General features: G+C 66.6%; 9 protein-coding genes across 9 annotated transcripts; 4 read left to right on the top strand and 5 right to left on the bottom strand.

Moving 5' to 3' along the window:
• The first annotated feature begins 370 nt into the window (after positions 1-370).
• FA09DRAFT_332171 (ribosomal protein L22e) lies at positions 371-1,057 on the top strand. Its single transcript, XM_025743346.1, has 3 exons — positions 371-463; positions 567-843; positions 928-1,057. The coding sequence occupies exons 1-3, from the start codon at positions 420-422 to the stop codon at positions 967-969; spliced, it is 363 nt and encodes a 120-aa protein (XP_025595810.1). The 5' UTR covers positions 371-419; the 3' UTR covers positions 970-1,057.
• A 467-nt stretch (positions 1,058-1,524) lies between these two features.
• FA09DRAFT_341173 (hypothetical protein) lies at positions 1,525-3,131 on the bottom strand (the record flags this gene model as incomplete). The annotated part of the gene is made up of 6 exons (XM_025744409.1): positions 1,525-1,601; positions 1,701-1,763; positions 1,858-1,904; positions 1,995-2,107; positions 2,223-2,426; positions 2,634-3,131. The coding sequence occupies 6 exons, from the start codon at positions 3,129-3,131 to the stop codon at positions 1,525-1,527; spliced, it is 1,002 nt and encodes a 333-aa protein (XP_025595809.1).
• Positions 3,132-4,935: 1,804 nt separating this feature from the next.
• FA09DRAFT_332167 (hypothetical protein) lies at positions 4,936-6,172 on the top strand. Its single transcript, XM_025743345.1, has 6 exons — positions 4,936-5,057; positions 5,155-5,310; positions 5,373-5,459; positions 5,517-5,677; positions 5,766-5,920; positions 6,014-6,172. The coding sequence occupies exons 1-6, from the start codon at positions 4,995-4,997 to the stop codon at positions 6,055-6,057; spliced, it is 666 nt and encodes a 221-aa protein (XP_025595808.1). The 5' UTR covers positions 4,936-4,994; the 3' UTR covers positions 6,058-6,172.
• A 314-nt stretch (positions 6,173-6,486) lies between these two features.
• FA09DRAFT_362894 (hypothetical protein) lies at positions 6,487-7,976 on the bottom strand (the record flags this gene model as incomplete). The annotated part of the gene is made up of 3 exons (XM_025745522.1): positions 6,487-6,899; positions 7,013-7,507; positions 7,838-7,976. Coding segments are annotated over 3 exons (972 nt in total), but the record flags the coding sequence as incomplete, so codon positions are not given.
• Positions 7,977-8,779: 803 nt separating this feature from the next.
• FA09DRAFT_332166 (Zn-dependent exopeptidase) lies at positions 8,780-10,894 on the top strand. Its single transcript, XM_025743344.1, has 8 exons — positions 8,780-8,911; positions 9,241-9,575; positions 9,648-9,931; positions 10,002-10,099; positions 10,179-10,281; positions 10,398-10,458; positions 10,545-10,607; positions 10,670-10,894. Exons 1-8 carry the CDS (start codon positions 8,833-8,835, stop codon positions 10,784-10,786), a joined length of 1,140 nt encoding a protein of 379 aa, XP_025595806.1. The 5' UTR covers positions 8,780-8,832; the 3' UTR covers positions 10,787-10,894.
• Positions 10,895-11,267: 373 nt separating this feature from the next.
• On the bottom strand, positions 11,268-13,236 carry FA09DRAFT_322622 (Zn-dependent exopeptidase). The gene is made up of 8 exons (XM_025741059.1): positions 13,048-13,236; positions 12,944-12,991; positions 12,442-12,886; positions 12,328-12,383; positions 12,030-12,247; positions 11,930-11,967; positions 11,720-11,866; positions 11,268-11,654 (listed from the first exon to the last, which is right to left on the bottom strand). Exons 1-8 carry the CDS (start codon positions 13,172-13,174, stop codon positions 11,315-11,317), a joined length of 1,419 nt encoding a protein of 472 aa, XP_025595805.1. The 5' UTR covers positions 13,175-13,236; the 3' UTR covers positions 11,268-11,314.
• Positions 13,237-14,648: 1,412 nt separating this feature from the next.
• Positions 14,649-18,580, bottom strand: FA09DRAFT_332164 (hypothetical protein). Its single transcript, XM_025743343.1, has 18 exons — positions 18,094-18,580; positions 17,672-17,755; positions 17,401-17,594; positions 17,280-17,337; positions 16,953-17,210; positions 16,801-16,889; positions 16,640-16,741; positions 16,558-16,589; positions 16,326-16,494; positions 16,213-16,258; positions 16,125-16,156; positions 15,860-15,905; positions 15,788-15,800; positions 15,677-15,721; positions 15,533-15,609; positions 15,448-15,473; positions 15,096-15,387; positions 14,649-15,032 (listed from the first exon to the last, which is right to left on the bottom strand). Exons 1-17 carry the CDS (start codon positions 18,394-18,396, stop codon positions 15,096-15,098), a joined length of 1,866 nt encoding a protein of 621 aa, XP_025595804.1. The 5' UTR covers positions 18,397-18,580; the 3' UTR covers positions 14,649-15,032.
• A 381-nt stretch (positions 18,581-18,961) lies between these two features.
• On the top strand, positions 18,962-20,128 carry FA09DRAFT_332163 (hypothetical protein). The gene is made up of 2 exons (XM_025743342.1): positions 18,962-19,275; positions 19,666-20,128. Exons 1-2 carry the CDS (start codon positions 19,066-19,068, stop codon positions 20,080-20,082), a joined length of 627 nt encoding a protein of 208 aa, XP_025595803.1. The 5' UTR covers positions 18,962-19,065; the 3' UTR covers positions 20,083-20,128.
• A 143-nt stretch (positions 20,129-20,271) lies between these two features.
• On the bottom strand, positions 20,272-21,292 carry FA09DRAFT_341166 (hypothetical protein; the record flags this gene model as incomplete). The annotated part of the gene is made up of 3 exons (XM_025744408.1): positions 20,272-20,477; positions 20,683-20,892; positions 21,028-21,292. The coding sequence occupies 3 exons, from the start codon at positions 21,290-21,292 to the stop codon at positions 20,272-20,274; spliced, it is 681 nt and encodes a 226-aa protein (XP_025595802.1).
• Between the last annotated feature and the right edge of the window lie 1,618 nt (positions 21,293-22,910).

The following is a 22,910-nucleotide window of genomic DNA, read 5'->3' as shown; positions in this document are numbered from 1 at the left end:
GCAGCTCACCGCGCGCGCGCCGCCGGCGCCGCCTGCGCACTCACACAGACTGGCACGCCAGCACGGCATGCCCGTCACGATGTCCGCCTCGTCCACCCTCTCTTTCGCACTCGTTCGCAATCACCCTGCTTTGCCTTGCCACGGCGGCCAAAGCAGGCGCCGAGCAGGGCAGAGAGGGCCCGCGGCGCTCGGCGCGTGCGACTCCCGCTGCCGGCGGCCCAGCGCCGCGCACGACGGGCGCCTCGGCCGAGAAATTCCTCTGCGCGCGCACAGCGCGCCTGAGAAGCGGTCGCGACTCTGACGCTGCGGCCCGGCCAGCTCTTGCGCGCCGCCGTAGCCGCTCCTCCTGTCCACCCACCCCCATCCTGCTTTGCACATCTCACGTGTAGGCCTTTTCCCCCCCTCTCTCTCTCATCAACATGCCTGCTGCCAAGTCCTCTGCCAAGAAGGTCGGCGAGAAGTAGTGCGTATCCAGTGTGGGCTGGGCGACGAGAGGGACGAGGCGGAGGGAGGAGGAGGCGCTCTGCAGCGGGCTGACCCCCCCTCCCTTCCTTGCCACCTCGCAGCTTCGTCGACTTCTCCGGCCCCGCCTCGGACGGCATTCTCGATGCCGCCGGCTTCGAAAAGTTCCTGCACGACCGCATCAAGGTCGAGGGCAAGGCGGGCCAGCTGGGCGAGGCGGTGAGCGTGACGCGCGAGGGCGAGGGCAAGATCTGGATCAGCACCACGATTCCCTTCTCCAAGCGCTACCTCAAGTACCTCACGAAGAAGTACCTCAAGCGCAGCCAGCTGCGCGACTGGCTCCGCGTCGTCGCCACGAGCAAGCAGGGCTTTGAGATCAAGGTGGGTGCCGGAGCAAGCAACCAGAAGGCGTCGTCCCCCCCCCCCCTCCCGCATAGCGATGCTGATGCCCGCGTTCATTCGCAGTTCTTCAACGTCGCTGGCGTCGACGCCGAGGACGACGAGTGAGCGCTTCACTGCGCTGTCACTCGTCGCTTCGCCAACCATGCTCCCGAGCCCGTCGGGCACTGAGCAAAAGCGGGGTGCTTGCTGCGTTGCCATTCGCTCATCAATGACACGTTGCGCTCCCGCAACAACGATGCACGTGAGGAGGGTCAGAGGGTCAGACAAGGGGAGAGCGCGCGAATAGAGGGCGCACGGGAGGGAGGGAATGCGGACATGCGAGGGGAGAAGAGTCGGAGGATCAGAGAGACAGGCACGCTCATGCATGGAGACGAGGGCGTAGCGGATCGACATTGAGCGGGGACGAGGGCAGAACGCAAGGGATGCGAGATCGAGAGAACGAGAGAAGGCGGGGAGCGAGAGTCTGAGAGACCGCAAGAGTGCGCTGGAGAGCAGCTGCACAGGAGCAACGCTGGAGAGAGCTGCACGGGAGCCCACGCCGGAGAGAGCTGCACGGGAGCCACGGCGAAGAAGGGGCTCTTCGCCGGCCGCTCGCAGAGGGCGGGATGCATGCTTTCGCAGGAGACGGTGACCCGCAACGCCGGGCGTGCCTGCACTCGTTCACTTCTGCCGGTCCAGTCTGCGGTTGATGCCGCCGAGCAGTGCCTTGACGAGCAGATCTGCGTCGAGAGCCATGCCTGTGTCCAACGCGCGCCCCAGATTTCTGAATGAGCGGGACTGTGCGAGCGCAATAGAGAGACTCAAAAGAGACGAGCCAGCGCGCGCGCGCAACTCACCGGCATACGGCACAGTGTCGACGATGTCGCGCACACGGTGGACGTTGGAGAGGGCGTCGTCGACTGTGTCGTCGTCGTTGCGAGCGCAGTGAGGCGAGGCGGACAGTCAGAAAGGCGAAAGCAGAGTGAAGTAGGCCGCGCAGCAAGGCCAACTCACGTTCCTCCAATGCCGCCTTTGCCTCCGCATCGGCTCCAACTTGAACGCTGCGTGTGTGGTGCGTTGAACCGCAATCTCGTCAGTCGGTGCAGTCTTCAAGCTGACGCCACGTGGCGCAAAGGCTCGTGAAGACGTACAATTGGATGCCGATCTGCGTCAATGGCGCATTGAGCGAGTCGAGCCGACGCGCAGTGGCGACGATTACGCTTTCGGGATCGTCTGTGGCTCGGCCGTCTGTGATGACGAGGTACTGCTCGGCCGCCATGACCAGCGTGGTGTCAGCACGTGTCGTCGTCGTCGAGTTGTCGATGAGAAAAGCGAGGGAGACGACTAGAAGAGGGGCAAGGATGGGACTCGGCACTCACGTTTCGCTTCTTTGGCATCGCGCTCTTCTTTGTGCGCGCCGTCTCGATGTCATCCATGTACTGCAGCAACAGCAGCTCGAGGGCGTCGCCGGTAGGCGTGATGCCGTTGGGCTCGAGCCGGTCGAACAGCGCGCGCACTTCGGCCGGATCGCGACACCCTTGGAGAGAGGCCGAGGCGTTGAGGAAATGGATGTCTACGCCGTCCTGGAGAGTGCGGCAGGTGAGAGCACAGGTGTGGCACAGTAGAGTGCCCTTTGCATGCGCAAGTGCCCCTTGGCCTTCCCGAACGCTGCCACGAGCTACGAGCTGCGGGTCGCCAAGCTCGGGAGGCACGGCCTGGCCTCGTTCGGTCTCCCCGCCAATCGCTTCCCTTCATCTCTCTCACCACGCCAATCGGCGGCGCCTACTCACTTCATCGTACCGCATCGCAATCTCCACGAGCCCCGCAAGCGCGTCTCGTGCCTGTTCCCACCTGCTCGGCCCATGTGTGCCGTCCGGCTGTTCCGTCACCTGCATGCTGGAGGAGTCGTCCACCAGCAAGATCGTATCAAACGAGCGCAGCAGCTCGAGGGCATTCTCGTTCATGCCCCCCGCTGCGCCTGCTGCGCCGGCGCCCGAGAGACGGCCGGCGTGCTGCAGCACACTGTTCTGCCGCACGGGCGCGCTGGAGGCAGGCCGCGCCGAGTCGGCAAAGGGATTGGTCGGTGCGTAGGCGGCGGGACTGGCGACGCCCGGCGCGCCGCCGTAGGGCTGATGTCCCGGCGGCGGCCCTGCTGGCGGAGCGTAGCTGCCCTGCGGAGGCGGGTAGCCAGCGGAGGCGGGCGGGTAGGGCGCCTGCTGCGAGGGAGCAGACGAGTTGCCGAGAGGCGCATAGGCGGGAGGAGGACCCGAGGGCGGTGGATAGGCCATTGTGGTGTGGTGTGGTGAGGGTGGCGGTCGTGGTGAGAGGGAGAGAGAGTGGAGGTGGGACGAGGCAAGTAAGAGTGATTGTCTCGCTGTGCGCCGCGACGCCGACGGCACGGCACGGAGAGCCCGTGCGGGGGCGCGCGCAGCGCAGCGTGTGGCTGTGCTCGCCGGCGTCCTGAGGCACGTGATGGGGCCTGCTCTACTCGGGGGCCTCTGTCTGGCTGCTCAGCTCTGCGCTGACTCGACTCGGGCAGATGCAGAATGCAGCATGCAGCGCTCACAGCCTCCGCCTCGCGACAAAGGACGCCGAGCTGGCGCAGACGTCGCCGCGCCGTCGCTGCGTGTGCGTGTCCGCTCAAGGAAGAGGCCCTGATGCTAGATGCTGGCAGCCGCCGTCACGCGTCGCAGCTGCAGGTTGCGCCTCCATGTGTCTTGCACGCCCAGCCACAAGCGCTCCTCTGACAGCAGACAGCGCAAGGCGCACAGACAACAGACGGCGCCGCAGCGTCTCGCATGCCCAGCGGCAGGCGCAGCGCGAGGCTGCGGCCGGGCCCATCGCCCGGCATCGGGCGACGGCGACGGCGCGGCGGCGCTGCGTTGGGGGTGCGGCGCTCGGAGCGGCATCGGGCTGCCCGGCCCGGATGCCGGCCCACCCTCTCCACCGCACGTCGCACGCCGCCGCAGCCCCAAGACGAGCTCGGCCATGGGCCCGCCTGCACCTGCAAGGCTGCATGGCACGTCGTGCCTTGCGCAAAGGGGCCGTGCCTGCATCGTTGTGCCTGCGCAGTCACGGCTGCTGCTGTGAGCCTGCAGCTGCTGCGAGCCACAGGCAGCCCGCGTTCCGCCCGCCGAGTCTAGTTGTCCAGACGGGCCGCTGCCGCTGCCGCTTTGCGTGCTGGAGGGGCGCCTTGGCGGCGGTCATCGACCCTGCACAGAGTGGCCTCCTCTTCTTTGCCTCTCGCGCCCGGCCCGAACAGCTGCGCAGCTCTGCTGCTGGCGCGGCAGCAGCGACCCGTGGCCGCGGCGACGAGTCAGAGTGCGATGGGGTCTTTGCCGCCACAGAGCAGTCGAGTGCGCACCTGAGGCGGCTCGTCGTCGCTCGCGGGCGCGACATGTTCCCATGGCACGAGCCAGAGCGGTGGGAACAGCCGCCCCAGCGCCTTTCAACAGCGCGCCCGAGCGTCGGCGTGCGGGCGAAGCGTGGAGCCTTCGCTCGACGAGGGACGTCTCGAGAAGGGCGAGCCGAGAGCGCAAGCGCTGCCTCTGTGCTGAGCGTGGCGGCGGCGGTGCGACGAGCGAAACTCTTACTCCAAGGGTGCGCTGCGGAGGCTGTGCTGCCGCTGTGGAGGAGACGCGCGCGCCTCGGCTTCTTCGCACGGGCACGCCACGAGTGTGTAGGGGCGCGTCTGCCGGCACGACGACGTCATGGTTCACGCCGCGCACGTCAAGGGCGACTCGCGGCGCACCGGCGTGCTTCGCGCTCGCTTTGCGTTGCTGCGCAAGCCTGTGAATGCTGCGCACGGCCGTCGATCGTTCGCAGGCTCGGGCGGCCGGCGCTGCGTTTGTTCGCACCGCCGCGAGAGGGTCGTGGCGCTGACGCTGCCGCTCTGGTGCTGGGGCGCCGAGGCAGCTGCGCAGTCTCGGGTCAGCGGGTGTTGGGCGGCAGCGGGCCTGGCCGGCCACGGCCGCGGCACGGCGAGCTTCCTTCGCGTGCGTGCTCGCAGCGCAGCGCACGGTGCCGCCTGGCGCGCGCGCGCGCGGGCCGGGCTCAAGTTCGACGCTCGCCGCTCGCCGCCCCTTCCTTCTCCACCACACCACCCTCACACACACACACACATCCACCCCTCACCCAAACCCCACTCCACCATGTCCAACACCGCACAGAACATCGGCAACTCCGTCAAGGACCAGGCCAACTCGGCGTCCAAGGTGCGTGGCGGCGCGGCGGGCGCGGCGGCGTGCGGGCGCATGGCGGGCACGGCCTGCTCCATCCATCGCACCTGGCTCACTCTCTTTCCCTCTGCAGTCGGCCAGCAACGCCGGCAACGACGCGTCGAAGCAGGCGCAGGACCTGGGCAACCAGGCGCAGAAGAAGGGCGGCGAGGCCGCCGACGCCGCCAAGGACGCCGCCGCCAACGCGCAGGAGACGGCAAAGAGCCTCGTCGAGCAGGCCACGCAGCTGGTGCGTGTCTCGCCTGCAGAGCTTGACGTACACATTTGCTGACCCGCAGCGGCTGCACGCAGATCGCGGACACGGCTGCCTACGCCCAGCAGCAGGCCCAGGCCGTGCTCGGCGGCGCAAAGTCGCACGGCCAGGATGCGTCGAACCAGGTGAGCCTGCGCGTGTGTTTCGCCATGCACCTTGCAGCCGCTGACGCCACTTGCCAGGCCTCCAAGGCCGCCGACAACGCCAGCAAGGAGGCCTCCAAGGTCACGGACCAGGCCAGCAAGGACGGCCAGCAGACGGCAGAGGAGGCACAGAAGTCGCTCGCCAACCTCATCCAGCAGGGCCGCGAGCTGGCTGCCAACGTGCTGAACCAGTCCAACGAGTGAGTTGGCCGTCGTGGGCCCACCTCTGCCGTGGTCGCCGCCAGCGCGCGCGCACATACACAGCCGCTGACGCACGCGCACGAGCAGGTACATCAAGCCGCACTCCACCGGCCAGCAGGGCTACGTCGACCAGGCGCGCACGCTCGCCTCCAACGTCGTCGACCAGGCCAGCCACATCATCGGCGGCAACCAGAACGCGGCGCAGGACGCGGCCAAGAGCGCCGAGAACAAGGCGGGCGAGCGTGAGTAGCTCCGGACACGCGACGAGCATCGGGCAGCACGGTGTCCCCCCAAGGTCTGCGCAGTGCTGACGCTTGATTGCTTGCCGCCCACAGTCAAGGACTCGGCTGCCAAGACGGTCGACAAGCACACCAACTAAGATGGTTGCCTCCTCCGCATCGTCGCCGGTCTAGCTGCGTCTCTCTCCCCTCCCCCCCTCCCTGTCTGCACACGCGCGCGCAACGCTGTGATACCCCATCTGAACGCAGGACTGGTCGGGCTTGCGTGAAGCGCCTCGCTCTTCGCTGCAACTCCCCTCTCCGCTTCACACACACCTCATGTCCCTCCCCCTCGCTCTCTTTCGATTGAATGAAACACATGATGTCCCCTCTCCCTCCTCTCGCGCGCGATCAAGTGAGAGGCAAGTGTGGAGTGAGCAGAGACGATGCACAATTGACAGGCGAGCGCGAGGCAGAGAGGGACAAAGGAGACGGTGGCGATCGCACGAGGGGGGAGGGGGGGGGGGGGGGGGGGGGGGGGGGGGGGGGGGGGGGTGGGGGGGGGGGGGGGGGGCGCTCAGCGACGGTACGCGTCCTGCGCGCCATACGACTCATACCCTGCCGCGCCTGGCGCCGCTGCATGGTGTCCCGCGCCGCCGTACGAGTCATACGCCGCATGTGCGTACTGCGGCTGCGGATACGGCTGGTAGGGCTCTTCGTCGGCGTACGTCGCGCCCGTCGGATTGTACGCCTTGTCTGCATGTGCTCCTCCTCCTCGCGCCGCGGCGCCATACGGCGCAGCGGCAGGGTATGCGTACTCGTCGGAGAGGCGCTGTGCGGGCGCCGCACTCCAGGCGTGGTTGTCGCCATCGACGCCACCGCGCTCGTCGTCGAGGCGCGCCGAGAGGGGAATGTCGACGCCGCCGGCATGCAGCGACTTGTGCGCCGTGTATGCGGCGCGCTGCTGTGCGCCGTAGGCGCGCTGGAGGAAGAGCATGTATAGCTGTGTGCTCTTGCTGCGTCAGTCGGTGTGTCTCGAGAGGGGGAGAGAACGGCGGCAGCTGCGGCGGCGGCGGCGGCGGCGGCGGCGGCGGTGGGGGAGGAAGGGAGCCTCACCTGTGTCATGCCCACGAGCAGCAGCACCAGGCCCATCGTGCCCACCTGCACCCAGAGCCAGATGTTGCAAATCGTATCGCCGAGCGAGTCGAGCGCACTGCTCGTCTGCGAGAAGGACACGCCGCTGCCGTCGCCCTGCGGCGTGTTGGCATACGTGGCGATGCAGCTCTGCAGCGCCGCTGCATGCCGCGCCGCTGCCACGGCAAAGAAGGCGGCGCAGACGCCGAGCGTGACGAGCACCGCCACGGTGGTGAGACGCAGGTAGACGCGGTAGAGCGTCGGCTTTTGCCGCGCGACGCCAATGACGCCGAGCGGCTGCAGGAGCAGCACGAGCACGCCGAGCAGCGCCACGACGATCTTGGGCCAGGAAGCAGGCAGCGAGCCGGTGGCGGCGACGATGGACGGCGGCGCGAGAGCGAGCACGATGACGCAGAGGGCGATCAGCGAGTGCTCCAGCAGGATGGCGTAGGCGCCGAAATTGACGAGGGGAATGGCCTGGCAATGGGGAAGAAGGCGTGAGCGAAAGGGGGCATACAAGAGGGAGCCAAGCATGCGCTTGATGTGGCTGCACTCCGAAAAGCACAAACACGCTCGTTTCTCTCTCTCTCTCTCTCTGCCTCTGCCATCCTCGAGGCAATACGTGCCGGGCGCCGTCTCGGCGGCGCCCCAGCTCTTTGACGGCCGCCCTTGCGGGATGCTAGGCGAGCCTGCTGCACTGCACATGCGACCTCTGTGCGCGGCCAATCGATACGCGCACCTCACTAACCCTCCCACATGCTCCTGCTCTTGCCCTTGCCATTACAGCCGCTTCGAATTGCTACTCACGCAGCAGCAGAACTCGACATTGTGCCGACGTTTGGCACCCATGACCGGCGGCCTGCGCGCCACGTGGGCGCTGCGGCTTCTCGAGCGAGAGGGAGAGGGAGAGAGAGAGAGAGAGTGACGGCGCAGAGCGCAGGCGCGAGACTTTGTACTGAGCGACTGAGCCGAGGGCTTGAGCGTGAGGCAGCAGGCGTGCTGGAGGTGTGGGCGGTGCGATGTGGTGGAGCGAAAGAGAGGCGCGCTTCGTCCGTCAGTTGCCCCACCAGGCTAGCGCGCTCGAGAGGTTGAACGGCGCCCACGCCGCCGCCGCCGCGCGCCGCACCGCCTCGAGGCGGCCCGTGGCTGTGCAGCACCGCGCGCGGCACCGCCGGACGCCGGAGCTCAGAGGCGCCTCACCGCCAGCCGCGCCTCGCAGGACAGGCGGCTGCGCCTCGCGCCCACGCCGCTGAGATCGGGCTATGCAGCATGCAAGCATCGACTTGCTCGAGCTCTTGCGCCCTTCCTGCCTGGCTTGCAAGGCAGCCGCCAGCACCAGGCGGGGCTCGAGCGCTATGCACAGGCGCGTCACGTGCACGCCCCGCACGCCTCCACTGGCCGGCGGTGCGTCAGCGCTGCGCGCGCGATGGCGGAGTGCGGGGGGCGAGGGGCGCATGCGCATGCGCGCGGCCGCGGCCGTTGCCTGCTGTGCCGCGGTGGGGCCACGCACGCCGCGTGTCGTTGCCCCCTGGTCTCGCGCCGCCGTTCTCGCTCCTCTGCCCCCTCACACACCCTCGGGCAAGGCGCATCAGCAAACACACAACACCACGATGCAGCTCCCTCTCGCCCTCCTGCCCCTGCTGCTCAGCGCCAGCAGCGGCGCACTCGCCGCGCCCGCGCCCGCGCAGCTGCCGCTCGGCGTGCCGCTGGCTGCGGCTCCTCCTGGCGCGCCGATTGCCGCTCCACTCGCCGCTCCTCATGCCGCCCAGCAGCAGCAGCCGGCGGCCACGTCGCTGCCCACCATGCCGCTCTACATGCGCGTGCTACAGCCGCTGGCAAAGCTGCCGGGCGCCGGACTGGCAGAGGCCAGATTGGTGCAGAGTGAGTTTGTGGCCGAGGCTGCACACGCGCACGAGGGAGAGGCAGAGGAGCGAGAGGGCGGGCCGAGGTGCGAGGCTCGCGCTGCATGGTGGGGCACAGAGAGAGAAGAGGGTGCTGGCTGGAACAACGGCCAGCAGCGGGCAGCGGCTTGGCCACTTCGAAGGGAAGAGTGGCAAGCGCTGTTGCCGACGCAGCCTCCACTTGCGCAAGCGATCTGGGCACGACCACAAGGCGAGGGCAGCGAGAGGATCTTGCAGAACGTGTCACCTCTGTCCTGTTGCGCCAATCAAATGCTCACCCTCTCGCGTGTCTCTCTCTCTCCTTCTCAGCGAGCGACGATGCTCCTGCGTACTGGACGACCGAGTTGGGCAAGCACCTGCTTCGCTACTCCTCGACCAACTTCATGGACATCACCTCCTTTCCCTCTCTCTCTCCTTCCTCCTGGCAGGCAGCCGAAGGCGACTCCCTCTCCGTCCTCTCCTCGGAGCCCAGCTTCCCCTCGAAGCCCTCGCACAGCAAGCAGCTCCAGGCCGTGTTTGCAAACGTCACCGAGGCAGGCCCACGCAAGAATCTCGAGGGCTTCACGAGCTTCCGCAACCGATACTACAAGAGCGAGACGGGCAAGCAGAGCCAGCAGTGGCTGTTGAAGCTCATCAAGAGCGTGGTGCGTCGTGGCACAGAGCGCCAGGGCGGGGGGGAGGAATGACAGGGGGCTGGGCTGAACCACGCTCCGCAGGTGGAGGATGTCGACTACATCAGCGTGCGCGAACACACGCATTCCTGGGGACAGAACAGCATCATTCTGCGCGTCGCGGGCAGCCAGGCCGCTGCTGCCGCGCAGAAGAAGTCGCCCGAGGTCGCGGCCATCCTCGGCGCGCATCTCGACAGCACGCACATGATTCCCTTCTTCGCCGCGCCGGGCGCCGACGACGACGGCAGTGGTTCCGTGACGCTCATCGAGGCGCTGCGTGCGCTGCTGAGCCAGGGCTGGCAGCCGGAGAGGAACGTCGAGTTTCACTGGTGCGCGAGCTTGTGTGGGCTCAAACGAGGCAGATGGCTGACGCAAACGCGCTTGCCCCTTCGACTGTAGGTACAGCGCGGAGGAGGGTGGTCTGCTGGGCAGCCAGGAAGTGGCGCAGTCTTACGCCAGCAAGGGCGTGACCGTCGGAGCGATGCTTCAGCAAGACAGTGCGTTTTGCCGCGCGCCCTTTCTTCATGCCCCCCTCCTCATCAACTGGCGCTGACCTGCCTTTGCGCGCGCGCGCAGTGACGGCCTTTGTCAAGCCCGGCACGCAGCCGCGCGTCGGCATGGTCGCGGACTTTGTCTCGGAGCCGCTGACGGCGTTTATCCAGACGCTCGTGGAGGAGTAGTGCGTAGCAACGCCCGCCAGGCCTGCCTCTTCTTGCACGTCTGTCGCTCAGCCCTGACGCCCCGCCTTCCCCCTCCCCCCCCCCCCCCCCGTCGTGCGTCGTACAACCTCCGCAGCCTCGAGATTCCGCCTGTGCCCACCAAGCTGGGCTACGCAGGTAGCGACCATGCCAGCTGGGTGCGTTGCGGCCCAGGCGCCCCGCACGGCTCTAGCTTCTCGCCGCCCGTCGCTGACGTGACTTCTCCCCCGCATTCGCGACCCAGACCAAGATCGGCGTGCCGAGTGCCTTTGCCATCGAGGCTACGTTTGAGGACTCGAACCTCAAGGTGCGTTGTGGCGCCCCCGAGGCATCCACTTGCTTGCAGCCCCCATTCACCTCTTTTCGCAGAACATCCACACGGGCAACGACCGCATGGACATCGAGGGCTTCTCCTTTGAGCACCTCGTGCAGTTTGTGCGCCTCTCGTCGGCCTTTGCCGTCGAGCTGGGCGGCTGGGCCAAGTAAGAGTGAAAAAGTCGAGTGGGGGCGACGCGGCGATGCCCCAACCGCGCCGCTTCGTCCCTGACGGCTTCCTCTCCTCTGCGGACTCTACTCCATTTCGCTCTGCGCCTGCTAGATCGACCCCCCCCCCCCCCCCATCTCATCCTTCCTTCACAAAGTCAGCTGTAATGCCACATGTCCACTCTACACCGAGCTCGGCGGCTGGGCCAAGAAGTGAAGGCGGCCGCACGTCCGCTGTGCGGCCTTGTGCGACCTCTTTCCCCCGCCCCCTCCTCCAGGAGGCCCTCTTTTGCGCCTCCTCAATCTATGCTTCGCACCCACATCAACCCTCGCGCTCACAGATTGACGTGGTTCTCGGGGGCTGTGGTGTTGCATTGCAAGAGGCGTCGCGCGCGGCGCGGCGTGCGTCTAACGCGCGTCGCGCGCCCGCGACAAGATGCAGCTCAAGCATGCATTCGCAGCAGCAGCGAGCAGTAGTACATCATGCGGGGCAGGCTCTTGGGGGGCACTGATCCGGATGCCGGGGGCATTTTATGCGAGGACGAGCGTCTCGCCGCAGCGGTGCTCCTCCTTTGGCGTGTTCTGGTCGAGCGCCATGCGCGCGCCCGACGGCGCCGGCGCCAGCGCGGGCTCCTTTGCGGGCAGGCTGTCGAAGCTCTGCGCGTACGTGGCGACGGCGTGGGCAATGGCCTTGGCGTTGGGCACCCACGCCTCGAAATTCACGTTAGAACGATCATCACCCGCCTTGTGGTAGTTGAGGTCGTAGCTCTGCCCGGCAGTGCCGCCGAAGAGCGCCGCCTCCTCGGCCGTCTTGGCCACCTCGGCGCCCGTGAAGAGACCCATGGCGGCGATGTTGGCGTCCAGGAACGGTCTGGCGCACAGTATGTGTCAGAGAGGGCAGCTGTGCGTCTGGTGACGTGCGAGGTGGGCACTCACCCGTAGTCGCTGCGGCCCGTGAAGTCGCTCGGCACGCTGTTGAGGCCCTGGTCCTTGAAGAAGCCCTCCAGCAGCTCCTGGCCTTCGGCAGAGCCGGCCGGGCCGCTGTTGCCGAACTTGCGCCCGCTGCCGTCGTACACGCCGAGCCTGCAAGCCGAAAGCGTCAGCCTTCGAGACGCCCGAGACGGCCGCGCGTCAAGGGGTACTCACACGTAGTTGGGCGACGCGACCATGTCGAAGTTGCCGTACTGTTCGCATGTTCAAACGTCAGCCGCAGCTCAGAGAGTCGATGGCACTCTGCAACGCTCACCATGCGGATGCGGTTGCGCTCCGCCTCAGACAGGTTGGCGACGTAGAACTTGCTGCCCAGCAGGCCGAACTCCTCGGCCGTCCAGAAGCCAAAGCGGACGGCGTTCTTGACCTGGAAGCGTGCCAGCTGCTTGGCGATCGTGAGAATCGAGATAGTGCCGCTACCATTGTCATTGATTCCAGGGCCAGCGGCGACGGAGTCGGTGTGGCTGCCGACCACTGAGAGAGGGGGACGCGTGTGTGAGTCTCCACGCGTTGCTGCGGCATGCCGAGGGCCGCCGCCGACGATGAGAACTCACTGAACACCTCGTCCTTGTTGCCGACCTTCGTCTCGGCAATGACGTTGTACGTCACGCTGCGGCAGGCACTGCGTCAGTCGAGGAAGATCCATAGGAGGAGGAAGGTGCACGCACCGGTCCTCGGTGATGCCAACATTGTCGATGACGGCCGTCACGCTCTCGCCTCCGGCAATGCGAGCGGCCAGTGCATCTCCACGGTCCTTGCTGAGCGAAGCAGCAGGCACGTAGGGGCCCTCGGGGCGCTCCTTGCTACCAAGCGTGCCAGAAATGGCGCCAGCTTGGTTGTTGCGGATAAGCACGGCCGCGGCACCTGCGGCGCCACCCAGAGCCACTTTCGTCCCGAAGTCGCACGAGCCGCGCAGCACGAGCGCCACCTTGCCGCTCACCGACGCCGGAAAGTCGGCGGCTGTGCAGCCCTGGTTGTCCACGGCGACGATCGTCTCGGTGACCTGTCCGCCCGGCGCGTACGTGAAGGTGCCGGCCTCCTGATTCTGCCCGTCGATGAGCACCTTGGCGGCAACCTCGCTGTACGTGGCCGTGAGCTCCTGCTTGTAGACGTCTGCACAATATGATATCAGCGCCTGCGGCATGCTTGCAAAGTCTGAGCTGCACACACCGTAGGCGCCCGTAGCGGTCAGCTCGTTGAAGATGTAGTCGACCGTAGCTGATCACGACCCGTCAGTGCCAGCACAGGTAGCAGCAGTCAAGCAGCCTGCTCACCCATGTGGCCCGGGCCGCCAAACGCGCGCTGTCCGCCGTTGGCGGTGGCAAAGGCCTGCAGGCGGTCGGCGCCCGCGGCGAGGTCGCGCTGCGTGACGCGGTCGCGCAGCTGCTTGGACTTGACCATGGGGCCACGAGGACGGGGATCAGGCCGTCCGGGAGGCGCCGAAGGGCCAGGGGGACCCGGAGGACCACTGCGCTGCGGCTGCGGAGCGGCAACGACGACGCTGGAGAGCGAGGCGGCGGCGGTGAGGAGCGTGAGAAGCTGCATGGCGAACGAGGAAGGGAGGATGGGAGGTGAGGAGCTTGCAGCGTTGGACAGCCCGATGGACAGCTGCCTTATATAGCCGATGCTCGCCACTGCTCAAGCTGGCGCCGTACGTATCAGCGGCTTGCTGATAGAGGCCACGGTGAGGGCGCTGTGGCGGCGAAAGAGGGGCATGACTGGGCGCCGCGTCGTCAGAGGCGGCACTCGGACTGAGTCAGGGTCTGTGCGGCTGCGGCGCTGGCGAGCGTCAGGGGCATCGCTGCATCCGCATGCTGCTGAGGCACGCTAAGGCCAACACACGTGCAGCAGCATGCATCCTCGAAGCATGGTGCGCGAGCTGGAGCGATGCCTGTGCCCGAGCTTGCCAGAGGTGCGCGGAGGCGTCACGCGCGAGGTGTCGTGTGCCGCGGAGAGTCGCGGGGTGCCCCAGGGGGCAGCCGAGGTGCAGCCGCCGGTGGCGCTACTTCCGCGCGCCAGCAGTCGCAGCCGAGAGTCTTCGCATGCCGAGGGAGCGGCAAGCACGGCGCTGGGTTAGCGTCGTCTCGCGGACGGATGTCCGGAGCTTCGTCCGGCGGCAAGGTGCCAGCAGGACGGCGGCGCCAAGCCGGACATCACGCCGTAGCCGGCGGGTGTCGCGTGCGCGCGCGTGGGCTCGGCGAGGGCGCCGACGCGCATCTCGGCGCTGGAGGGGCATGAGAGATCCGCGGCCAGCGCCCTTCTGAGCGCTGTCGCTGGCTCATCTGCTGCCGACGATAAAGGCGGAGCGGAGGCCCGCTCGCCGCAGCACCACTTTGCACTCCTTCGCGCATGCCAAGGCGGCGCTAGAAGCGCAGCCGCGCGCGTATGTCCGGCGCTAGCGCGTCTCTCTCGCCTCAGCTCCGCGCCAGCGAGACCAGACCCGCGCTTGCGTCTATCCTGACCGCTCCCTGCCCCAGAGCCGCCGTCTTCTCGCCCGCCTCAGCATGCAGCCCTCGCAAGCTCGAGCTGCCGAATAGCCGCCCAAAGCGTGCAGATGTGCAGCTGCGAGGTGCACCGCCACCTCTGAGCGCAGGCACAAGCGTGTGGGCGTGCAGCACCAGCCAAACGCCGGCGCGCCCGCCCCCTGGCACCTCTCGCAGCATCGCTCGCGCATCGGCCCAATGCCGCCTTCCTACCCCGCACCAGCCCATGCAGCGCAACGCGATATGCGATATGCGAGTGTGCTGCCAGCGTGCACACAGCCGTCAAGCCCCGACCTTCTCGCGGGGCCGGCGCCGCGGCCGCAGACAGTCGAGAGCCGACGTATCCGCAAGCAGCGAGCAAGAGCATCACGTGTGGCCGCGGAGGCGTGGAGGTCGGTGACGGATGTACGATTCGCTTCAAGTCTGTATGTGGTGTGTGTGTGTGTCGGTCTCGCTTCGATGAGCGAGAGTCTTCAAGCTGCAGGCGGAGAGAGCAGCGGCACCCTTCGGCCCTCCCATTCCATGTCGTCTTCCTCTTCCTCGTCGCTTGCTTCAGCGCGCCTTGCAGCAGCAGGCTGATGCTCGTCTGTCGTGCTCGCACCAGCGTCATCTGCGTCGCCGAGGATGAACTGCGACTGCTCATCGTCGGACGAAGCAAAGGGCGAGGCGAGAGAGTCGTGCGAACGACGAGGCGCGGCGGCGCGAGAGGTAGAGGAGGAAGACGCATGCGGCGCAGAGTGGCCTACGCGCGCAAGTGGAATGGGGGGCCCGAGTCCCTGAGTACGCAGCTCCGAGTCAGCTAGCGGCTCGTCAGCTTGTCATCGCTGCGAGAGACGCACCTAATGCTCATCGCCTCTCACTGGCTCATACTCTCCGACTTGCGGTCGAGTGGAAGGTCCAAACAGCCGCTTCACAAAGCCCGGCACAATGCCGCCTCGCTGCTGACGGCGCACTTCGCGCTCGTGTGCGCGTGCCGCTTTGCGCGCGGCACGCAGCGAGTCATCCTCGAAGCGTGGATGCGAAGAGATGGAGCGCCGCAGCGGCCGGCGAGGACGTGTCTCTGCTGCCTCTTCGTCGCCGGAAGAGTCTGAATCGTCCTGGGGCACCGAGCTTGGCTTGTCATTAAAGAGACTGCAAGGAGTGGACAGTGAGCGTGAATTCCACCTGCGCATGGCAGGCGCGGCAACTTGCCTGTCGATCTCCTCTAGTGGCACGCCCTGTTTTGCAACTCAGCGTCAGCAAAGCCAAGATCAGCGCATCGGCTCGAACGTCTCACCATAGTCTCGGGGTAGCAGTAGTAGACGAGAACGAAGGAGCCGAGGCAGAACGTGCCGTGCAGCGGGTACAGGCGCCCTTTGAGGAGGAGGAGCGTCAGCATTTGGTGCTTCGAGGCGGGCCGCAGCGCAGGCGAAGAACGGACATTTGATGAGGTCTTGCAGCACCGGAGTGCCTTCGCCCACGATGTCTGTGCGGGCAGAAGCGAGTCAGATAGAGAGTCGACGGCGGCGCCTCGCCAAGCCGCAACAATCACAGTTGAAGGCCCACTGCAAGTCCCTGGCGTCAGCTGGCTGGCAAGGGGCAAGAGCACAGGCGCCGTGCTCACATTTGTGGCCGTCGCCAAGGACGTGCCTTTTGCGCGGAACGCGAGTCTGTGAGGATGCAGCCAGGACGTGAGCAGCGCTGATTCGGCCAATGCCATGAGCACTCACGGCCTAGAGAGCAGGAGACGCGAGGGTGGGGGGAAAAGCAACGTCAGTGAGCGACATGCGGGCCACAGCATCAGCAGGAGCACGGACATGATCTCCTGCAAGGAAGGGACAGGCGCAAGACGTCAGCCGTCTCGCGCACATGCGTGCTACTGTCGCCGCGCCAAGCTCACTGCGGGATACATCCACGGCACCTGAAGAGGAAGCGTGCATCAGCTCGCAGTCCCTCGAGGCACGAGACGCAACGTACAGGGCCCCAGCTGTAGCCGAAGAAGCCGTTGAAGACGATGACGCTCCTGATGCAGCGCAGCGCAGGATCAGCACCTGCACCGCACGCGCCTCTTTGGACAGGGCACAACGCACCCCACGACGGCATTGGCCGTGTAGCTGGCGTCTATCCAGAGGAAGAAGCCAACGGCGTAGAGTGCGAGGGCGCACATCAGCGCGCCGCTCATGAGGATGACGCGTCGGCCGAGGCGGTCGATGAGGAACCACGTCGGGATGGTGGAGAGCACGTAGATGATGCCGTTGACTGCGGGAGATGTAGAGCGTGAGCGAGCACTTGCTAGGCGCTAGGCTACAGGCGGCGACTTACTGCCAGTCATGAGAATCGCATCGCGCCCGACCCTGTGTGCCATGTCAGCGGTGTCGGCGAGCAGCAGGCAGCGACGACGAACCATCCGGCAGCCTCGAAGAGGAGGGGGGCGTAGTAGCTAATCAAGTTGATCCCGTTCAGCTGCGCGCATGCCTGCGAGGAGCATGCAATGAGGGTGCGGTAGCTGTGCCAAGGGAGAGGAGGGTCAGGGGTGGAGACGTGAGACGTGAGCTGCGCACGCACCGGTAGCGCTTCCACATGGCGCGGTAGCTGCGCTCGCCCTGCTCGCGCATGAAGAGCACGTTCTCCTTGATCTCTCTGAACTCGAGTTTCTGAAGCGCACAAGGGCAAGGTCAGCCGCTGTCTTCTCGCCTTGGGACATGACCGCGACTCACGGCGCGCTCCGCCGTCGGATCACCACTGCCGTGCAGATCGGCCAGCACGCGCATGCCCTCTTCGTCACGATCGTGGTCGAGCAGCCAGCGTGGGCTCTCGGGCAGCAGCAGGCTTCCAAAGGCGAGGATGAGGCCGACGATGACTTGGAGCGAGAGAGGCAGGCGCCAGGAAATGTCGCCGGAGAGGAAGGAGCAGCCGTAGTCGACCCAGACAGAGAGACAGTAGCCGACGATGTTGCCGGTGAACTCGATGCAGGCCTGGGTGAGAGGAGACGACGTGAGATGCGCACGGCCATGGCTTGAACTCCGCCCGGGCCAGCAACATACCAAGCGACCGCGGTTCTCGGCGGGCGAGATCTCAGACTGGTACGTCGGCACAATCATGCTGATTGAGAGGCGGGGTTGATCAGCGCTGTCCTCGCAGCTCTGCACTCCAGTATCCTCTCACCTCAGCACACCCACGCCAAACCCGGCAACAATGCGTCCGATGACCATGCTTCCGTAGCCAGTGGTGAAGGTCTGAATCGCGCCGCCCGTCGAGAACACGAGTGCGCCGACAAAGAGCAGCTTCTTACGCCCGAGAATGTCGGCCAGCGTGCCGCAGGCCAGCGAGGTGATGAAGGCGCCTACCTCCAGGATCGCCTGTGCATTGAGTTGCGCGAAGCGTGAGTAGCCAGCCAGCAGCGCAGCAAGGGGTGAGGAGGGACGAAGAGACGCACCACCATAGTGCCGATCTGGTACGACGTCGGATGACCGAAGTAGGACTTGAAGTACGGACCCGTGATGATGCCGGACATGACGCCCTGCCCAGCGTGGAGGGTCGGCGTGAGCATGGAGCACGAGCGCACGTGAGGCGGCTGCGAGAGGGCAGCAGCACGTCGAGCGACGGCTCTGCTCTCCATGAACAATGCGGGCCGGCGCAAAAGAAGCGGCGTGCGCCTGCCCTGTCGCGCTCGCAGCTGCGACGAAAGAGGGCTGGATACAGTGTTCTCTGACTTCACCCTCTCTCCTGCTGCTTCACGCTCCGCGCTTTCATCTCTCATGCCTCTTCTCGAGCATCGCAGCAGCTCAAGTCCAAGTTCCGCATATGCCTGCCTCGGGCGCCCCGCCTCGCAAGTCGCGAGGAAAGAACAGAACGCACCTGGTCATACCCAAACAGCAGCACTCCCAGACTCGCAAAGCACGTGACGAAGAGCATCAGTCCGTCTCCCTTGATGCCCAGCTTGGCCAGCGGGCTCTGAGCGCTGGCGCCCGTCGAGCTGTGCGGGTCCAGGATGGGCGCCTGCAGCGAGCGACGCCGCGCCGAGGAGGAGGTGCGGGTGCGGGCATGGCGAGCGCCGGGCTCGCCGCCGTGCGAGGTGGGCGAGGAGCTGCGAGGAAAGGCAACGCCGTCTTGCGAAGAGCTCGAGCCCTTGGCTTGCTCGACGTCGTCGCCGCGCGACATGACGGCGCGCGGAGTGCACGGACGGGAGCGCTCAGGGGGGTGGAGGGCGCAGGGCGGATCTCTCGCTGGCGCACGGAGCAAGCGCTCGCGAAGCGCAGTGTGGCCCTTGGAGTCAGACGATCACGACGAGGAGAGGCGCGAGGCGCGACACTGAGCGCGCGAGGTGCTGTGTGGCTTGGGGAGACGAGGAGTGAAGGCAAGCTGATGCCCGCGGCTCTCGCGTCTGGATCGGGAGAGCAGCGCTGGCAAGGCACGAAGCGCGCGCCGCCGCGGCGCCGCGATACGCGCCCCGCACGCCGCTCACGGCCAGCCCACCCTCACTGCCCTGCATCCTCCAGCAATGCACAGCTGCAGCCTGCCTTTCCAGCTCAGGATCCGCAGGCTATGCTGCACCTCAACCTTCGATCGCGACAGGGCAGCAATCGGAATAGCAGCAGACGGGAGCCTGTTCGGCGGAGGGCTCTCGCACGAAAAACGCGCGCACGCGCTGCCGCATGTCCGTGCGCGCGCCGCGCCGAGCAAGCCTTTCTTCCCTCCTCTCCACCTCTTCTTCCACTGCTTCACTGCCTCTCGTTCTCCCCATCGGCAGCTCCTCACCTAAATCAGTTTCTCTACCTGTCTCCTCGTACTCTCTTTGCCACCCCTGCGCCAGTGACACCAGCGACACTCATGGCGTCGGCCTCCACGGCCGTCTCGGCGCAACTGCCCGTCCTCACGCCGCTGCCCGCCTCGTACGGCGTGCCCACCTCCTCTGCTCCCATCAGCTCCGGCGCTGATGAAGAGCAAGGCGAGGTGCGGCTGATGCGCTTCAGCGACAGGGTGCTCGTGCTCGTGCAGCAGTCGCGGCGCGGCAAGCAAAGGCGAGGCGTTGGATGCTTGGTGAGTCTTGCTCAGGCATGCGAGAAGACAAGGCGGAGAGGGAGAAGCACAGAGAATGGCAAGCCATTTCGCAAGAGTGCTCAGAGAGCTGTGCAGCGTGATGCTGTGCAATGGCGCATGATCGGCGTCTGCACTCACGTGGTTGACCATGCGCCGCGCACCTCGCGTCGAACATGGATTGTTGGCTCTCTCTCTGCCCCTTCCGAGTCTCCGCTGCTGTGCAGACCGTCGTGCCGAAACAGAACCTGCTGGGGAGAGAGGCACGCGTACGGCCTCGCTCTCGTCCCATTTCGTACAGAGAGCACAGAGACGGCTGTCCCCGCTTTCGCGCAATGGATTCTGCCACAGCTACCCGAGTCCTCATGGCACTCATGCTTCTGCTTTACTCAGGTACAAGCTACGCCTTCAAGTGCGCCTCACATTCTGCCCACGTTCGATCCCGACCAGCTCTCCGCACCTGCATCTCGCGCCCCATCCGAGAATCTCGAGAAAGTCGAGGGCGGCGTCACATCCGCCGCTGCCGCCGCCGATGCAGTGGTCGATGCCGACACTTCAAGCGGTGCCGATGCTCCGCAGCTCGCGCTTCTCTTTGGCGCGCCCACTTCCGCCGCTCAGCAGACGCTGTGGGATGTGTACGCCTCTGCGCTGACGCAGGTGCTGGTGCGAAGGGGCGAGACACGGCCGGTGGTGTGTAGCTTGAGTCTGCTTGGCGGTGCAGGTTCGGAGGACGGAGAGGGAGAAGACGAGGAGGAGAAGGAGGGAGAGAGACTGAAAGCAACGATCAAGGCGCTGGAGGGTTTGCTGTAGCTGATGCGACTGCGGAGCAATGACAAGCAAGCATTTGAATATGCACACGCAGCCACAGCGGCGTGTGCCTTCGTGCGCGCTCTGCGCTCGCTCTCGACGGCCCGCGCACACGTCCTCTCAATCGAAGAGCGGCGAAAGGTCAAAGCTCTAGCTTGCGCTCGTTGTCTCCAATGCATCGAGCTCGCGAGTCTATTGCATCTTCTTCTCTCCCTTGCCTCCTGCTCCCACTGCGCTCTTCTGCCCCGCCTTCTCGCCCTCCGCGCCCGCAGCAGTGCCGGCCTGGGCAGCGGCGCGCTTGCTGCGCACGCCCTGCACGTCCTTGCTCACGGACGCGACGGCGCCAATGGCGAGGCCCAGCACGCGCGTCACGACGGTGCTCCAGACGCCTGCGGACACTGAGCCTGAGGGAGAGGACGTGGAGATAGGCGTCAGCTTCCGGCGGGCATCGACTGCCTTCTGGTCACGTCGGCGGAGGAGAAGGAGGGGGCGATGCAAGCGCAGCGAGAGCGTCTGCAAAGCATCTGTCCTGACCCTTGCTTTACGATCCTCACGCAGCTTTCCCACACTCTCTCTTTTCCGGCTCATTCTCTGCGCACTCACCAGCCGGCGCAGCCGTCAGGCTCAGCACCCAGCCAATCGGGCCCAGCCACGTCGTGCCCTCTGGCGCGTTGGGGCGCGCGGGCGGCAGGAAGAACATGGGCGTCTTGCCGTAGTACGTGGTGAGCACGAAGGGAAATACCGTCGTGGCCAGCAGCATGCCGGCGCGGATGAGCAGCGCGAAAAAGGAGAGTGCTGCTTGTGTGGATGCATCTGGAAGAGGCGCAAGAGAATCAGCGTCTGGGCCGTGGCGTTCGCATCCACCTCGGAGAGCGCGCTGGGCAGGGGAGCGCAGCCCACACCCGCCCCGCAGCAGCTCTTGCAAGCACTCGGGGGGCCATAACTCACTGCCAGCCTCGGCCTCGACCTGCAGCTTGTCGACCCTCCTCCGCATCTTGGCCCACTTGGCAAAGTCGTCCTGAGCCGAGATGCCGCCCAGCTCGAGGCGCAGGCGCAGCAGCTCGGCGCGAGCCGCGCGCGAGTGGGCGTGTGCGCGCGCGTGGAAGAGGCGGAGATAGAGCGGGGAGAGGAGCGAGGTGATGCGCGCGTGCCCGACGGCGGACAGGGCCGAAGTGGCGAGCACGCAGAGCAGGATCAGGAGGGCGGGATGCATGGTGCAAGTGCCCCCGGGGGTGGGAGGAGGTGGAGGAGCGGAGCGGAGCGAGGTGAGAGCGAGGCCGACGTGGAGAGGCGCCGCGCGCGGCCGGAGGCCGTGCTGGCGCGCCGCGCGCACGTGACGCGCTGCCACCTCCGCCTGCGCCTCACTCGAGGCGAGACGCTGCTGCTCTTTCGCTCTGCCCACTGGCATCTGATGCGAGGCACTTGTACGGCTCATATTGTAGCGTTCGAGGTAGAGAGGCTGTTCTGGCCAAGACTCTAGGTGTCAGACAGGGCGAAGTGGGGCGCAGCTGCCAGGACGCTTTCCCGCAGGCGCGTACCGCACAGCCCACGCTCTCGGCCCACGACGATCCATCGCAGTCATACAGCAGAGCCTGAGCCGCCTCTTTTGCCCAGCTTGCCCTGCCTGGGCGATCGAGTCCAGGGCTTTGCTGTGCTGGAAGCAGCGCGAGAGACAACGGCGAGCCTTGCCTGCACCCTGTCGCTTGAGCCGCTGCTTCCCAGCCGTCCGGTGTCTTGCAGGCGCGCAGGGCACGCCTCAGTTGCCAGCCTGCAGCTTGGTCTGCACCTGTGCAGCTGTCCTCTGCGCTGCTGTGTTTCGTACGTCGAGCGGCTTGGCCTGCGGCCTGCGACTCAGACTCGGACGTGCGGAGGGGCACGCCTCGGACGGAGCGTGAGCCGGCTCCTGAGGCCGAGCTGCTGAGCCGCTGGTCGCGCGCTGCGGTGCTGTGAGAATTCAGCGCTGGCCGCGGTGCACGCGGACGGCGGCCGAACAGCGAGCGGCGTGCACCCCTTTTGGCAGCCGTGCCGCGGCAGCGGCACATGGCCTGCGGAGCGGAGCCGCGCGAGTGTTGCGAGGGGCAGCAGCAACCTGAACGGAGAGGCACGCCGGCTGAGGCTGCCTGGTGCTGCTGCTGCAGGGCGCGCAGCTGCAGCGGCAAGGGAGATGGTGCGCGGCAAGGCACGCCAGCGGCAGCGCTCCCTCCTCGGCTGCGCGCTGCAGCTCAACGCGGTTGCGGCTGCCGCGTGGTGCTGGCCGCGTGCCTTGCCTCTCGTGTCTGGCGCGCAGCCGTCTGGCGTGCGGCAGGCGGCGGCGGCCTCACCGCCGCACGCGCCTCGCGCTCGGCCACGGCTCCAGAGCGTTGAGCTCGTCTCGTCTTTCCCACCTCGACCTCGAAGCCTTCGCACCTGCTCCTGCTCGTCCTCTTCGCCCTCGCTCTCAGACTCTCGTCGTAGCGCCCACCCGCACATACGCGCCTCGTCGCCCTCGCGCGCCTCCGCCTCGCTCGCTGCTCGCCCGCTCGCAGGCCGCCTCGCACGCGCAGCAGCCCCTCAGCGTCGTCTGCTCCTCTCTCTTTGCCCGGCACCGCATCGCACTCTCTGCGGCCCTCGCTTCTGCCCTTCTGCCTCTTGCGCGAACCTAGGCATCTCTGCTGCTGCCTCTTGCGCGTGTTCGGCTCTCCTTCTCGAGCTCTCTTCAAATGTGAGTGCAGAGCTGGACGTGGCGCAGGCCATGCCGGCGCACAGGCGCACGAGGAATACAGATGCAGGAGAGACGGATGCGAGCGGTGCTGGGACAGGCGAGGCAAGGCGTCGGGAAGAGTGCATGGTCA

The sequence above is a fragment of the Tilletiopsis washingtonensis genome (assembly GCF_003144115.1).
Source record: "Tilletiopsis washingtonensis strain MCA 4186 unplaced genomic scaffold FA09scaffold_22, whole genome shotgun sequence".
Classification (NCBI taxonomy): Eukaryota; Fungi; Basidiomycota; class Exobasidiomycetes; order Entylomatales; genus Tilletiopsis; species Tilletiopsis washingtonensis.
The sequence above is the reverse complement of the archived record's forward strand: the minus strand, read 5'-3'. Positions and strand labels throughout refer to the sequence as shown.